The sequence below is a fragment of the Polistes dominula genome, unplaced genomic scaffold (genome assembly GCF_049000335.1).
Source record: "Polistes dominula isolate Pdom_NZ unplaced genomic scaffold, Pdom_raw_medaka contig_17, whole genome shotgun sequence".
In the NCBI taxonomy this organism is placed as follows: domain Eukaryota; kingdom Metazoa; phylum Arthropoda; class Insecta; order Hymenoptera; family Vespidae; genus Polistes; species Polistes dominula.
The window spans coordinates 3,664,007-3,681,761 of NW_028301049.1; the positions used below are offsets into that span (position 1 = coordinate 3,664,007).

General features: G+C 26.7%; 3 protein-coding genes across 9 annotated transcripts; 1 reads left to right on the plus strand and 2 right to left on the minus strand.

The window, feature by feature from the left end:
* Positions 1-484: 484 nt before the first annotated feature.
* On the minus strand, positions 485-3,669 carry LOC107067930 (tubulin alpha-1 chain). Of its 3 annotated transcripts, XM_089175531.1 has the most exons (5): positions 3,558-3,669; positions 3,282-3,351; positions 2,553-3,218; positions 2,170-2,392; positions 485-2,078 (listed from the first exon to the last, which is right to left on the minus strand). In XM_089175531.1, the coding sequence occupies exons 3-5, from the start codon at positions 2,553-2,555 to the stop codon at positions 952-954; spliced, it is 1,353 nt and encodes a 450-aa protein (XP_089031657.1). In that variant the 5' UTR covers positions 2,556-3,218; positions 3,282-3,351; positions 3,558-3,669; the 3' UTR covers positions 485-951. The 3 variants fall into 3 exon arrangements, with proteins under 3 accessions (XP_089031657.1, XP_089031658.1, XP_015179361.1); XM_089175532.1 differs by having other exon boundaries at positions 2,170-2,367; positions 3,282-3,652; XM_015323875.2 differs by having other exon boundaries at positions 3,282-3,652.
* Positions 3,670-4,408: 739 nt separating this feature from the next.
* On the plus strand, positions 4,409-14,804 carry FANCI (Fanconi anemia complementation group I). Of its 4 annotated transcripts, XM_015323851.2 has the most exons (22): positions 4,420-4,802; positions 5,255-5,538; positions 5,856-6,023; positions 6,383-6,606; positions 7,625-7,821; positions 8,014-8,150; positions 8,228-8,451; positions 8,554-8,897; positions 9,566-9,695; positions 9,768-10,075; positions 10,202-10,393; positions 10,860-11,011; positions 11,108-11,278; positions 11,366-11,517; positions 11,616-11,809; positions 11,893-12,060; positions 12,136-12,310; positions 12,392-12,608; positions 12,702-12,774; positions 13,918-14,067; positions 14,152-14,250; positions 14,336-14,804. In XM_015323851.2, exons 1-22 carry the CDS (start codon positions 4,719-4,721, stop codon positions 14,426-14,428), a joined length of 3,936 nt encoding a protein of 1,311 aa, XP_015179337.2. In that variant the 5' UTR covers positions 4,420-4,718; the 3' UTR covers positions 14,429-14,804. The 4 variants fall into 4 exon arrangements, with proteins under 4 accessions (XP_015179338.2, XP_015179337.2, XP_015179340.2 ...); XM_015323854.2 differs by lacking the exons at positions 5,856-6,023; positions 6,383-6,606 and having other exon boundaries at positions 4,430-4,802; positions 5,255-5,330; XM_015323852.2 differs by lacking the exons at positions 12,702-12,774; positions 14,152-14,250; positions 14,336-14,804 and having other exon boundaries at positions 4,409-4,802; positions 13,918-14,008.
* Positions 14,769-16,713, minus strand: ytr (U4/U6.U5 small nuclear ribonucleoprotein 27 kDa protein yantar). 2 transcript variants are annotated; one of them, XM_015323899.2, is made up of 4 exons: positions 16,235-16,713; positions 15,879-16,030; positions 15,631-15,791; positions 14,769-15,086 (listed from the first exon to the last, which is right to left on the minus strand). In XM_015323899.2, exons 2-4 carry the CDS (start codon positions 15,983-15,985, stop codon positions 14,890-14,892), a joined length of 465 nt encoding a protein of 154 aa, XP_015179385.1. In that variant the 5' UTR covers positions 15,986-16,030; positions 16,235-16,713; the 3' UTR covers positions 14,769-14,889. The 2 variants fall into 2 exon arrangements, with proteins under 2 accessions (XP_015179385.1, XP_015179384.1); XM_015323898.2 differs by having other exon boundaries at positions 15,879-16,042; positions 16,235-16,710.
* Positions 16,714-17,755: the final 1,042 nt, after the last annotated feature.

Consider the following 17,755-nt stretch of genomic DNA (forward strand, 5'->3'; position numbering starts at 1 on the left):
AATTTATTGTTAGTCTAATTATCTAATCTCTCTCTAACATTAGCAAATTTTTTTATTTATTGCTAATGGAAGTAAATTATATTTACTCCGAAAACGGTTTTCGCCATATTTGGAATGTACTACGTTGACGAACGAAGCAACGGATGATTATATGCTTGTGTGAAACACACATATATATATATATAGCATTTCACGTCTTGTTTGATGAGAAATCGTATAGGAACCCTCGATATTGATTTTTCAAAAGTAGACGCATTCAATAGCCATGCCAGTTCGTTAGATGTATAATATATATATATATATATATATATATATATATGTACACACATATGATATTTGGTTATTAAAGGAATAATCCTACATGCATATACACGCCTTCTTTTTTCTGATTCTTGTAGACATATTTGTGCGTATTAAGACGTATGACTCAGATATATTTTCAGCAGAACTTTCACCTTATAATGACATTAATTATACTTCCCTATAAGTTTCATATTCTGTATTTATGAACACATTATGTCAGTTATTAAGAGCATACAAAACGTATACATTTGTTTAAAACATTGGCACAAGTATACAATACAACGGGAAAATATGGGCGTATACCGAGCTCACCGAAGTGTGCAGACTGCACATGTATTGATCGGCCGTGCATGACGTTCCCTTTTTCGCATACACTCCTACATAAAAATCCTTTATAGAAAGCTTTTACATCTTCTAAGATATTCGCTAAATAACAAATTGTTAAAAATATTGTATAATAAAAAAGAAACAAAAAAGAAAGGAAAAGTAAAGCAATTGTTATAAATGATAAAAAAAAAAACAAGTCTTGAAGATAATATATAAAATATCATTAACTGTCAATAGACTTTATATACGACAATAACAAAAAGTCATTGTCAAATATAGCACAATACTACATGCACAATACGATTAACAACGAATATAAAATTAATATTCTGCACTGACTTCAAGAGGATCATCAACGGTATCCATACCAACCTCCTCATAATCTTTTTCTAAAGCAGCGAGATCCTCGCGTGCTTCAGAAAATTCACCTTCCTCCATACCTTCTCCGACATACCAATGAACGAACGCTCTTTTTGCATACATCAAATCAAATTTATGATCTAATCGTGCCCATGCTTCAGCAATAGCCGTTGTATTAGATAACATGCATACTGCACGTTGCACCTTGGCCAAATCACCGCCGGGTACGACCGTGGGAGGTTGATAATTTATACCTACTTTAAAGCCTGTAGGGCACCAATCAACAAACTGTATACTACGTTTGGTTTTTATAGTAGCTATAGCTGCATTAACGTCCTTGGGTACGACATCACCTCTGTACAACATACAGCAGGCCATATATTTGCCATTTCGTGGATCACATTTGACCATTTGATTGGCTGGCTCGAAACAAGAATTAGTAATTTCTGCTACGCTTAATTGTTCATGGTATGCTTTTTCTGCGGATATGACTGGTGCATAAGTTACCAATGGGAAATGAATCCTTGGATAAGGTACCAAATTTGTTTGAAATTCAGTTAAATCGACATTGAGAGCACCGTCGAATCGTAAGGAGGCAGTAATCGAAGAAACTATTTGACCGATCAATCGATTCAAATTTGTATACGTGGGTCTCTCGATGTCTAAGTTTCGACGACAAATATCGTAAATGGCCTCATTGTCGACCATGAACGCGCAATCGGAGTGTTCGAGTGTGGTATGGGTGGTCAAGATCGAATTGTACGGCTCAACCACAGCTGTGGAAACTTGCGGTGCTGGATAAATGGCAAATTCTAATTTGGATTTCTTTCCGTAGTCTACTGAAAGTCGTTCCATCAAGAGAGAGGTAAAACCAGAACCGGTCCCACCACCAAACGAATGGAAGATGAGAAAGCCTTGGAGTCCAGTGCATTGATCCACTAATTTTCTCACGCGATCTAGAACAACGTCGACTATCTCCTTGCCGACTGTGTAATGGCCACGAGCATAATTATTAGCGGCATCTTCTTTACCCGTTATCAATTGCTCCGGGTGAAAAAGTTGACGATACGTTCCTGTTCGTACTTCGTCTGAAAATAAATTATTGTTACAATATAACATCGATTTATATTATGATTTTCTTATTATTGATTTCTACATTAAGCGGATCTTTTCGCTTACCTACAACGGTAGGTTCAAGGTCAACGAACACTGCTCTAGGCACATGTTTGCCTGACCCAGTTTCGCTGAAAAATGTATTAAAGCTATCATCTCCTCCTCCTAACAATTTATCAGATGGCATTTGACCGTCTGGTTGTATGCCATGTTCCAAACAATAAAGCTCCCAACAAGCATTTCCAATTTGAACTCCAGCTTGTCCTACGTGAATAGAAATGCACTCGCGCTGAAATAATTCGCGCGCATATTTGCATTATATATCTATCTATATATATATATATATATATATATATATATATATATATAGTACATATGTATATGTGTGTATTTTTTTCAATTTTATTAAATTATATATAGTTTTAGCATAACGATTTATTATAACTTACCATTTTGTGCAAAAAAATGTAGATGTAAAATAAATAATGTAGGTTGAAGAGAAATAAAGAAAGATAGAGGAGTATAAAAAACAAAAGACGATAGTTTGATCTCAACACTAAAAATCGAACCTATGAGAGCGTTTAGATGAAGCTGGTAATGAATCTCCTCTAAACACAAATTGCGCCGTTGTGCGAATCTGCCAGTTATACTCTTGGCTCACGCACCAGTTTTAGGCTACGACGAAGCATGCGCCCCGTATTAGCCTCGTGACACTTATGCAACAATAAACCTTATACGGCACATTAAATCTCCCTTAGTGTTGTCTTCCTGTCTATCACGATTATCATCATCGAAGCATAGATCAAACGTAACCGTTTATATGTATTCTCAATCATAGACTACGTTACGATTTCATCTCTATGATTAGAAACATACATGTATATATACATATACATATATATATATATATTTATACCACTTAATGAGAATATAATAAAGTATGACTCATAACAGCATCAGAGTTTTTAAAACGTCGTAGTATCCTTTTTACATTGACTACATGCAATCAAATCTTTCGTGCAAGGTCAACGACATAAGGGGCAAATAAATTTAGAACTCATACCCCTCTCTTAGTAGAAAAATGTATTCCTTTTGTACAACATACCAAGATTGATCTAAAAATATACACAGTTTATATTAGTCTGAACTCACAGACGAAAGAGTGGAACCAACCCTACCTTCCCTTTTCAATGCAACTGCATAGAAAATTTAATGCAGTATTCGTTTCTTTCTTCCAAATTTGTAGGTCTTAATTTTTGAAAGAAACATATTTATTAAGTATCAAATTCATATAACTGGAAAGTGAATGAAAAAGAGAAAGAGCCGTATTTTATATGTGTAATGGTTGTCCTGTGACATGCTTTCTCTTTCTCTCTCTCTCTCTCTCTCTCTCTCTCTTTATTTCCTTCTATCTTTCTGTCTCTCTTTAATGAGGCCATTCACATAGCGCTTACCTTCCACGAATCAATACCGCAGAAGTTTCAATGATCTTATAAGGTTATCGTCAGTTTTCTTTACCAAACGCGACACTATCTCATCTCCTTTAACGTTCCTCACCATTAAACACATGAGAATTCATGACGTAATGCACTGTGACATCACCTATATGCTTTTTCGATATTTTATTATTACTTAAAGAACGTCATTATATTGAAATCCTTCTGCTTTAGATAAAGTGAAATATTGTATTGTGATTATCTTATATATTATCTTTTATATAATTACATATATTGTTTGCATTTAGCTGAAAAAAAATAAAAGAACAAATATACAAATATATTATTAATATATTGTATTTAAGTATATTCATTTTATTGTAATATCTATATACATATATGTATATAATATTATTCTAATATATATATAATAAATTAATATTATTTTAGTTTAATAATATTTTAACAATACAGTAAATTAAATATTTATATTTTATATTTTGGACATTAATCTTAAAGCATTTTTCTTGAAATATATCATGGCCAAGGATAAACGGTGTTTTTAAGAAAAGTTTGATTTTCAGCACATGATAAATTGAAAAAAAAATGTTTGATTTTTATTAAAATGATACAGCGACTTGTACGAAAAATTAAATAAACAGAAGAAGAAACAATGGTAAAATTGATGAAACTTGTAATCCGTCTTTTGGGGAGCACTGTTTCATTTGTTCCTCTTTAAAACAAGAGAATTACTAAATCAATAAAATAACTGATTGAAGTAAATTGTTTTTCCTTTTTCTTTTATTAGTATGTATAACATTTTATACGTATACATATATATTTTAGACAATATTTTTTAATTGTTGTGATAAAAATAAATAAGTATTAGTAATAGATAATGTTTTTAATTCTAGATGAATATTATACTATTATTGTTTTTATATAATATTAGTGCCCCAAGGCTGGTACCTTATATGTTTTAGCTTAGGGTCGGTCCTGATATGTATTTTCTACAGATGGCGCTAGAAACAATACAACATTTTATGGAGGGGTTTATAAAAATGAGTTCGTAGAGTGAGCAATAACCTATCTAGACCGGTAGTAAACAAATACGTTAATCGTATAAATTGATGTTATTAATGAATAAATCTTGTTGTTAAGTTTTAAAATATAACAATTATGTATGCTAAATTACAAGATATGATTGGTCGAAAAGACCGATCGCGATTACGTGAATTTGTACGAAATGTAAACATCGAAGAAGTGAGTAAAGAAAGAATAATTTATTTTTATTTTAAATGAAATATGACATTTGGTTTGAAATAACCCATTTAAAATTAAAAAAATATGATATTAATAATGACATAATAATAAATGAAAACAATTTTTATGATTGTTCAACAATAAATGATGGGACAATGTATATTATTTTATCAATTTTGTGTACTTTCAATTCTGTGAAGTTAATTAATTTAACAAATAAATAGTTCATATGTTTCTCAAAAACAAAATGAACAAAATAACAATTCTTTTATAAACTAATTCTATACTACATTTTTGACTGAATTTTTCGTGTTACATCATCCTCTGCTCACTTTTACTATCAAGATGCTCTATATAATTATTTAACTATACTATTTAATTAAATACATATATTTTTTGTTGCCCCTCCCCATATTCTAAAAAAAAAGTCTATAAATTTATATTTGTTTCAGCTTTGCAAAGTGTTGAGTGACAAGATTTGTAGCGGAGATATAGTCAAAATTCTGGATGAAGTATTACAAATATTTGGTAATGTTGACAGATTTTCTGAAAATAAATTGAAAATAGTAAAAGCCATATTACAAGTATTAAGAAATGCTACAATCAGTAATAATCATGCTGATGAGATTATCAATCTCATAGCTATAGATTTTCCTAATTATTCAAAGAATTGTTTACTTCAATTAGTACAATATTGTGTCTCTCATATTTATTTAAATGAAGATCACTTTCACAGGTATAACAATATTTATTATTCCAATTATTATCTAATTATCTAATATTCTTCAAAGATAATATAATGATTATAACAATATATATATTGTTGTAATATTATAGTAATATATATATATATAGTAATATTCCTTAAAGATATAATGATTATAACAGTATATATATTATTACAATAATATATATATAGTATAAAAAATAATATATATATATATATTATTAGTATATTACATATAATATAGTATAAAAAATATATATAAATATATATAGTAAAAACTAATATATATATATAGTAAAGGTATAATAAAATAATTAATATTTTAGTTGGAAAGATTTAATACCAGTACTATTAGAAATTTTGGAACAAGAAAAATGTATTGAATATATGGGTTCGGAAGTTTCTGGAAATGAATATAAATCACTGATCGTTAAACCCATATGTAATAGCAATTGGGATCCTACTATTGCGCCATGTTTAGCCAAAATGTTTGGGTATAAATTCTTTAATATTAAAAAAATATATGTTTATATCAATTTTAACCCTTACCCAAAAAGAGTTTATTTATGTAACGTAGGTGGGCACACTGAATTCAACTGAATATTTAAATAAATCACACAATTTCAATAATAACAAGTATACAGTAAGACCCATACTATTCAAAATATTAAGAAATTAAAAAATAAAAACAAGCATGTGAATCCATTAGATTTATCTTGTCTGGCTAAGGGTTAATCTTTTTATTTTGTTAAATAATCCTTTTTATTAGTTAAAACAGAAGAGTTTTTTTATTATGTAATTTTGAATTAATATAATTTTATAATTTTGTGTTTTTTCTTTTTTGTTTTAACAGAGACATGATTTTGGATAAAAAAGATTTGAATGTAGTAGTTGCTTCATTATGTCATAAACTTTCTATGATTGCTTTAAATGAAGTACCACCTTTTGTGTACCAGACCCTTAGATTATGTAATAATCATAGTTGTATATATCTGATTGTATCGTTGCGCAAATATTTTGCAACATATTATTCAGATGCAATTAGCAAAGAATCAGAGAACGCTTTTGAAGATATTAGTAAGCAACAATATTCTTTTAATAACTTAACACAGTATATATATATATATGTTATCTATATATTAATGGCAATATATAAAAACCAGGAATTCTATAAAATGCCTAATATTTTTGAGCAAAGTATAAAATATTCAAATTATGTTAACGCTAAACATATGACTGGTCAAATGACCGATTGTGAAATTTTTGACAAAATTTTGTTTCACAAGTTATAATGTTATTATTTGGTGAGTCAAGAATTCTTATTGTATTAATGGTATATTTTTTTACTATGTATATGTTATGTTATATTACTGCAAAAATTTCATAGAATGACTGGACAATCTGTTGTATTGCTTATTATACATATTGCTTGTAACACATGCATCATAAGATATATGAATTTTAGAAAATGGATCATTTGATCAGCTGTGATAGAAATAAGTATACATAACTGTTAATATTATTATATACAGAGTGATAAAAAAACGATCCAATATTTTAAAGACTTCTAGTACTTATCAAGAGAAGTAAAAAATGTCTAATTAACATGAATTCTAAAATCATTCCTTTCGATGTAGATAAACTTTTATATTTTATAAACATTCGATGCCGTAAACAAGTCTTTTGGCAATATATTGAATCTATGTATGAATGATTTTTGTATCAAAGTTAATTAGACATTTTTTATATCAAGATTGAATTTAGATTCAATTTTATCTTCAATAACATTTTTAATTCTGAAGCACAAAAACTGTACAAAATATTAATTTCTTCATCTTAATCATCTTTATTAGCATACGTACCTGGTAAGATACATCATGTGGTAACATGACATTATAAAAATCATTAGCATGAGTATTTTATATCTTGTCAATTTATCTTTTGGCATTGTATAGAATATCTTAGTAAATGTGTGAAATATTAATTGTTTCATATTTTGATTGAAAAATATCAGACATTTTGTACAATACCTGCTTTTCCATCGATTGCTGATATTTTTAATGTATTTCTTATATATGTATTGTCATTTTTGTAGGTACTACAAGTTTACAAGAAATAAAAGACGCAGAAAGCAACGTTTTATTTCACATACATCATGCTGCACAATTACATTACAAGTGTATCAAAGATTTGATAATTAAATTTAAAAAGTTTTCCATGGTACCAGAATATGTTTTAGAACCTTTCATTTTATCAACAACATTTATAATCTCCAGTGTACATGAAGAACAGGTAACAAATAAATAATTTATATGATGTTATATAATCTTCTAAGTTCTATTCAAAAATTTTAAAATTGTACACACACTTTATTTATTTATACATTGATATCAACATTTTTAAAATACATTCTTTTTTTTCTTTCTCTCTCTCTCTCTCTCTATTTTCTGTTATATTAAAATTTTTCAAGATTTGTACAAATAGGTGTTTGAAATACTTCATCTGACTATTTTAAGAAAAATGCAAGATGACGAAAAATGTAAGAACAGTGCTTGGTTAAAATCTTTAATACATAATAATTGTGATATTATGAATGTTATAGATCAAGTTATAACAAATAGGTATGTACATGTATATAAGAATATATAATAATATTTCTATGAATATAAAATTATATTTTTTTTGAATGAATTTCTAGTATTAAGGGTCGCCATGTTGTATTAAAAGGAATTATGGATTTAGCCTTTGTGCTTATGGATACAGAACATTCAACTGGAAAAATCAGTAAATGTACAATTCATAAAATAGGTATACAAATACTTCAAAGATTACTAAAGAAAAAACATGAAATATGTGGTCCTGTACTTCAATTATTAACTGACAAAATAGTAGCAGGTGGTTTGTTAATATCACAATACACAGGTAATAAATGTTATTACAAAAAAAAAAATGGAAATGAATATAAAAATATCTTTTTATATATTGCACAATTATTTTTTCATTTATATATCTTTTTTTATATAGATTGTTTAGCATACATGTGCCATAAGCAAGCAATGAATGTGCTGGATTTTCAAACTTACATAATTACACTTCTTGATCAATTGCTATGTGTACCTGGTAGTACAGCTGTACAAATTCTTTATGCAGTTTTACCACTAATACAAATATCATCTAATATACAAAATAATCTTATATTAGCATTAAGAAAGGCTCTTTATAAAAAAGGAATATGTACACGTAAAATGGCAGTAACTGGTTTTCTTGAATTATTAAAAATGTTAAAAATGAATTCTATAAGAAGTCTTCCTAGTGATTATTCTGAAAATTCTGTTGTATTATCAAATTCATCGTCAGTGTTAACTCAGGTAAACACAAAGAGTAGATTATGATTATACATGGTGTATCTAAAAAGTTCGCTGAATGGTCTCAGGAAATAAAGGAAATAAGAGTTACAAACAAAATACCTTTACTGGCCTTCGAAGTAATCGCCATTGGTTATAATGCATTTCTGACATCGGTTGTACAGCTGTTGGAAACTGTCAGCAAACACTTCTTGTGAAATCACTCAAAGCACTGAGGTCACGCTCACGATTTCCAAAACCGTTGTTAAGCGTAAACCTTTCAGGGCTAATTTAAGGTGAGGAAACAGAAAGAAGTCTGCTGGCGCCAAATCTGGAGAATAAGGAGGGTATGGAAGCACAGTGACCTCGCGTTTACCAAGAAAGTTGAGCATTTTGCTCCATTTTGTGCTCCATGTTGCAATGACACGAGTTCTCACACTGACTCTGTTAGCTGGGTCGCAGCGTTTACCACCGCATCACTACAGTGCTTTGCAGGATAGGAAACGTTTGTTGACATGTCCTTCAATGTGTATACGCAGGCACCTCATCCTTGTTAGGATTTGTGCGGTTTGTAAAATATGGGACCATTCACCGAACTTTTTAGACACACCATCATATATATTTCTAATTAAAATGCGTTTATATACAATGTTATTTTGTTTATCTTATAATTTTACTATACTTTTTTTTAGGTAACATTAGAAAACCAGAATAATATGGGCAATAGTAATGGATACAATAAAGGATTATGCGTGGATATATTGAATATATTAAAAAAATGTTTTACTCAAGAATTTGAAGTCAGATCACATTTATATGAAGGTAAAATATTAAGAATAATATAAAATATCGTATAGATCTATGTATGAATAACGTATAATATATTTTTTGTAGGATTATTTGAGGTTGTAATTAAGAATCCTGAATTATCGGAATATATAATGGAAATATTACTTGCCCAATTAAATCTTTATTTTGAGACTGATGAAAATATTTTACCTCCATTAAAAATTGATCTTAGTGTCGATATGAATGATTTACAAATGATTCCACGGGAACCTATAGCTATATTGATTTCCGTATTACAAGAAATTTATATTAAAATAGCTTCAAAGGATTGGGATATTTTAAATAAAATTGCTATCATTCTGGAATCATTGTGCGTGAGAATGGCACGAACTGAATTGGAACATTTAAATTTGGTATGTAATTTATTTCAATATATTGAAAGTAGTTTTTAAAAATAATGATTTATTTAAAATAATAATAATAATAATAATAATAATAATAATAATAATAATAATAACAATTAATTCCTAATCTTATAGGATGAAGGAATAGATTTACTTGATAATACCCCAAAATCACAACAAAAATTACATAATCTGAAAGAAATGATGGGTGTATATGAAGCTTTAATATCATACAGAATTAATTCATGGATTAATGGAAGTCAAAATATAGCAAGAAATATATATGATCTTTTTAAAGGTTATAATAGATTAATGGATATTGTTAAGGTAATTTTGAAAATAATATCAATATTTTTATATTCGTATATATAATAATATAAATATATATAATATATTATATATTATATATGGTATATTTAATATAATATATTTATTTTTATATTTATTTATTAGCTATGTATTAGTAGTTCTCAAACTTTTTCTATTCTTTGGTGTATTTTGGTTTTTAACGTTTTACTTCAAATTTTAATAACTTCACCTTGCAGAAAATTAACAATTATTTATTATTAAAAGATTGAATAAAAGTAATTTAATGGTTTGTGCTAAATTTGAAAGATTTGCCATGTCATTTCAATTGAATTAAAGATAGAAATAAAATTCTACAAATTTTGTAATATTTCAAGGTGTACATTTTGAGAACCACTGGAATACATTATTATATAATGATATATGATTATAATTATAAGTTATATATTCTCTATATGATAATATATTAGATTTATACTTATTGTAGAATCTGAGAAAAAAGAGAGGAAACAAAAGTAAGAAAAATAAAGATGCAAATAGTTCTATACTTAAAAAGAAAAGTAATACAGATGCTATCAAATTACCAAATGGAAATATAAGTTTAAGCATAGTGTGTAAAATTTTGGAGCTACATTATTTGTTAGTATCATATTTAATATATATATATATTTTATTTCAAAAATAAAAAAAAATATCATGTAAATTACACGTACCAATAATACTATTGTTTTCTAGGGATAAATGGTCAGACAATGATGAAGTTAAAATCCTAAGATCACATAAAGAGTTTTATCATTATGTTTTACAAAGTTGTATTTCTATTTTTCAAACAACAATGTCATTAAGTATTCCAGAGTTTGAGAAACATAAAAAACAAAATATAAAAATCTATCATGAAATTGGAAAGTAAGAATATTATTCGCCATTTGTAAATGTCTTTGGTTATTTTGTTTGATATTACATATGCTAATTAAAAAAATGATTTTCTTATAGATTACTTTATAAAAATATAATTGTAGAATTTAAAGATTCATTCAATTATGATCAACAAGGAGCATTGTTAGCTTTGGAGTGTTTTAAACAATATTGTTTTCTAATATGCTCAAAGTTTTCTTCTCAATTGTCAAAATTTTTGGATAGTATGTGTACGTATTTTTCTACCATTGAAAAAGTGCAAACAACATTATCTTTTTACTTAATTCATTTATTTTGTATTTTTATTATTATTTTTTTTTATTATTAGGTAATCAAGAATCAACGGATAGTTATAACGAACAATTGCAAACTTTTATTTTGTCTTTTAAAGTTCCATTGAAAATGTCATTTAATGAAGATTCTGATGATGAAGAAATCTATAAACAAATATCGTTAATATTATTAGAAATAATACAAAAATTTGTGCATCAATTAAACTTTCAGGATAATAATGTGGATAAAGTTTGTATTAACATATTGAACTTTGAAATTTTCTTATAGATATTATATATATGTATATATTAACTATTCTTAATTAATTATAGATTTTTGAATGGATAAAAAAATGTTCGCAAACAGAAGGCATTAGTCCTTCTGCATCTGTTTTGATACTTCAAATCCTTTTATGGATGGAAGACTGCGATAAAGATTATGGAATGATATTAAATGATATTTCTTTTGAAATATCAGAGAAATTGGGTATGATACATAAGGTTTGTAAATCTTATATATGATTAACTATAAGATAAAAGTTATATTTTTGTTTTCTTCATGTATCTTTCTTGCAGATCGAAACAACAACAAGTGCAAAATTTAAAATTATTAACGAAAATACAGTTGTCCAAGCTTATAACATTGTTAATCATCAAATAAAAAATAAATTAGATAATGTGTCTTGGTTTTTAGAACGTTTAAAAGCTGAACTTACAGCAATGAATGTTGTTAATTTGAATAATGAACAAAGTACGTATTGATAATTTGTTACATATATGATAAATATTAATGAATTTTGAATAATTAATATTTATCTAATATTTTCATAAGATCCAGAAAATTTAGTAGAAAAAGAACGCAGTTTATGCAGACAATTATCGTATATCATTCAAATACTTAATACATTGGCCAATATATCTATTGATCCGGGTCAATCTACTAATTTGATATTTAAGAATTTACAACAATTGTATAACATATTGAGCAAACTTACTAAATATTTTTATTCTAAATCGAGCAGTGGAAATGCTGCATTTCATGCAGTTAGGTAAGTATTTAGAATTAATGTTAATATATCTAAATATATTAAAATTTATAAAATGTATCAATTCTTTTTTTTTTTTTCATTATTATCTTTTAGATTTATTCAAGTGATACAGTTAGCAGGAAAACCACTAAAATATACTTTCTATGAATTAGTAACGCACATAGAGGTACGTTATGTTTAAAGATATTTAATACGTGAAATATATCTAACTTGATTAATATCGAATAACTAATAAATTATGGATTAAACAAAAAATGATTTCTATAAAGATTACATGATATTCAAGAGAAGTATATTATGATGTGTATGATTTTTATATAAGTGGATACATTCAAGAGATGTAAAAGTCCATTTGGTTTTTCTTAATGCTCAACATTTTTATGGCACTTCGAATGAGTATTAATTTCCAAGTAAAAAAAGTATTTTTGCAATGTTTGCTTAAAGTTTATTATTAACGAGATATTAGTTAAATTTTAATTAGCATAAGATCGCTTTGGAAGATTAATACTATCGAGTGACGACAGTATTTATGCCATAATAATGCTACTATCAAAGTTGCATGTTAATTTCAATGTTGTTATGGTGATAGGATATATCAACGAATAATGGAAACGTATATGCCTTTCAGCGATATGTAGATTACACATTTGCATTAATTACAATTTATTAAATTGTAAATGAATACGATATCATCAACCATGATCTGTAATTTAAGAATGTTTATTTTACTAACATACGTATTAATTTTGAATGACTTTTGTTTGCTAATAACTTATTGAAATTATTTTAATTGTAAAAAATAAGTTATCCTATTTAAAAAAAAAAACAAAAAATGAAGATGATACTGAAATGTTCATAGAGCCTTCATCTACTCAAAAAAAAAAAAAAAAAAAAAATAGATATCACAATATGTTTCTTTTTTTATATTGCAATTTTTGCAATATAAAAATTTTTTATATTATTACAAATAACAGAGATATTCAAGGTTGACAGAATAATTATTATTATTAGATGTAAATATCTCGAGAACAAATGATCAGAGTATGATCATGCAGATCATTTTTATTTATTTAAGAAAAGTATTATTAGCTAGCAACGTTAAAATTTGATCAATAACCTTGAGAACAAATTTGTTCAATCATTACAATTTTTCCTACTGCAATAATTCTTCCTTCTGAAGTTTTTTAATGTGATTGTAAACAAAGGAGATATTAAAGGTGTACAGAGTTATTGTTTGTATTCTATATATACAAAATTATTGTATGTATATTGTATGTATTTTTAACAAATTCTTTTTTATTGTTATTAGGATAGTCAGAGTAAAGATAAAAAACGATTAAAGACAGATACAAATGTACAAAAGAATTATATTTTAAGAGAAACCAAATTAATACCACGTGTTGTTTATGAGATTGAACAATTTAGTAAAGAAGTATTATTGCTTGCAAAAAAAACAGGGGTAAGATACAAAATTATGATTATATAAAATTGTATATAAATTGAATGATTTGTAGTGATTTCTTTTTTTTTTTTTATTATATAGGTACCCTTAGAAAATTATATCAAACATAGCGTTACACGTGATTTTCGAATATTAGAATCACAATTAACAGAATCTCTGGAACAAATGGACGTCAGTATGGTAAGAAAATAATTATAATATATATTACATCATGTGTTGATTTGTAGAAATATTAACAATTATTATTTTTTTTTCGATTTAACAGTTAAGCACACAACGCAGTAATACCACCAATATAGATAACAGTCATATACAAGAAGATTCTAATGATACTTCATCATCCATGATTGAAACGTAAATAATTTTTTCCCATAAATTTGATTAATTTTATTAGATAACAAAATATCATAATTATATAAGATATTTTCACATTTTATTTTTATATGTATATTTGATTATAATGTAATTTTATATTTTTATATAATTGGCATGAGAAAATGTATAATTATCTATTATTTTCATTGATAATAAATATGATTGAAAGTAAGAATGTACTAATACAATTTATAAATTAAACTTATTTTGTTTCAATATTAATTGATGTATTATAATATGATCTTAACGAATAATACTAGTTATGCTATGAAACATTACATATACTAATTATAAGTAAAAAATAAAATACACGGATTATATGCTTTTAATTAAAAAAAAAAAAAAAAAAAAAAAAACAATTGATTTAAATTTTTACATGACATTGTTGTTATGAAATTGATTTAAAAAAATTTCACTAATTGGTATTTTCAAATGTTGAAATATTTATGCTACAAAATCAAGTGGTCTATTGAAGCCTCCTTTTCTATTCATATACTGTCTATACTTTCTTTTTAGAATAACATGTACTGCACCTACATCATTTCCTTCAACCTTTTTACCTTTGGTAGTATCGAAGCCACAAAAACCCATCATTCTCATCATTTCTTGTTCTTCTGGTGTTTTTCCTTGAAGATCTGCCTCTATATAAGAAAAATCACGTTTATTATAAATTATCGATATTTACATAAAAAATTAAAATCATTTTTTTTTTTTTTAATTATGCACAATAATATGCATCTTACTAATTTTAATGACTTTCAAAATACTTTATTAAAGTCAACATTCTGAGTATTTATTTTCTTTATTCTTTCATTACAATAAACACACACACACATATATATATATATATATATTACATTAATTAATATAATTAACATTATATGTTACTTCTTTTGTGCAATACACAATTTAAAAGTTTAATATTTAAAAAATATATTTTCGTGTAAAAGAATTTTGAAATATTATACTACCAGAAAATATTGTTTTTAAATTGATAATGAGGAGGGAGGGGGAAAAAGGGGGAGGGGTTATAAATATTCTTGAATTTTACTATATTTTTTGTATTGGAAAAAAAATACTCAGAATACTAACCTTGACAACACATGTTAAACTTGATAAATTATATTGATTTATGAGTTTACTTCACATATAGATACTAAACATAATTTTTGATTCTCACTATACCTGTTATAACAGGACGTTCTGCTGTAGATATTTTGGCTCTGGGTTTAGGTCTGTCTCGTTCCCTAGATCTAGATCTACTGTATGATCGTTTATGTCTTTCCCTATCACGATCTCGTTCTCTTTCTCTATCTCTTGATTTTACTCTATCACGTTCTGCAGATCTGAAAACCAAATTTGTATATTAACTTTTATCAAGTACAATTAGTATACGCCAAATTAATAATTATTCTTACCATTTTTGTACATACCTCCGACGTCTTTCACGTGATCGTCGTCTTCGACGATCTCTTTCACGATCACGTTCCCTGGAACGATCACGTCGTCTTCCTGGTGATGGTGTATGACTTCGACCCATTTTAGGTTAGAATTGTAAACACACAATGTTAAAACTGCTTGCACACTATTAAACAATCTTTAATGAGAAATATATAATAATATATTATTATTATTATTATTATTTATTAATATTATTATATATATTTATATTTGATTTTCCATTTCTTATGTGTTTTGATAGAGAATGCTTTCAAGTTATGAATACAAATACTATGTGACACTCAAAATAATACAATATTGTATCACGTACAAAACAATATATACTTACATGATTGCATAGTTGTAATATTGAGTAATCTTATTTCATTCGTTTAATAAATTATCAAGCATTTTAAACGACTAAATACGTCTCTTTATTGACTACTGCTAACCTTTATTTATGTTTTTGATTCACGTAGTAATCTACCTGTTAGCATCACACGAGTAAAAGCAGTTAATATTAATGGCGGTAAAATTTTGTAATTAAATATTATAAAATAATAATTAGTATAAATTTCATGATTTATGATAATCTCGTTGTAAAGAAAATGTTGTGCAAAAATGATAAAGAAAATATTACAATAAATATGATTTTGAAATACGTTTCGTAAAAAATATCATGTAATTTCTATTTTAACATGGCGTATCAACGATAATATTCTATCGTACATAACAACGATGTTTGTTTTAATAATATCGGCTTATGAATATATTTCATAAGTAATATTGTTTTATATGTTAATGATAAGAACCTGTCAATATTTCAATTTCATGTTAAACTGACATGTTTATACATACCGTCTTATATCGATGTTACTTACGAAATCCAAACTGACGTAGACCGTAGACAACATAATGATGCAAATGCTTTTATTATTATATTAAGATTTTAACCAGTAATTGTAATTGACGATAAATAGTACTCGTGAAAATATTGTAATATTTTTTATTATTATCAGTATACTTTCCATGTACGAACAAAATAATAACCATTCGTTATTTAAATTGCAATTTTAATTGAAACTAAAATATATTCGTAAAATTCAAAATTTGACAAATATTTATTAAAAATATTTTAGTTTAAAAAGTTTTAAGTATCGCAGATGTAGACGAAAATCTAGTATTCAGTTCTTTTCTTTATATTTTATTTTCTAAAAAGGAAAACTCTATTATACATTTTTATAAAAATATAAAATTAATTGTCACACGTATGTTTTGTGAACACGAAAATAAAAAACACCGTCTTCTACTGCCAAAGTTATCCACTGCGTGCGCTAATGTCCGTTTCGGCTTCCCCTACCATGACTTCGCACGGTGCCTATATGGGGTTTAATTTTGGGATCTGGTCTCGTCGAACTACTATCTTTTTAGGACATTGCAACACTACTTATCTGAGGTATACTTCAAGTCAAGTTTTTCAAAATTTCATAGTCAACAAATTACCTTTATTGGGATTCAATTTATGTTACCCAATATATAACAGTTGAGCTGAAAAGGCTGTAGGCTAACATAGTAAAACACATTTTTTTTGATAGAAATCAATTTTTTTATTCAATATAGTTGTCTTCGAGAACAATACAACGATTATAGAGGTAATATAATTTTTCGATACCATTTTTATAGTATGATTTCTCTCTAGCTTCAAAATAAGCTTCAGTTTCGACGATTACCTCTTCATCAGTGCTGAATTTTTTTTCCAGCTGGCATTCTTTTGAGATCTGCAAACAGGAAAAAGTCACTGGAGGCCAGTTCTAGAGAATACCGGTGGATGGAGAAGCAATTTGAAGCCCAATTCATACAACTTTGCCAT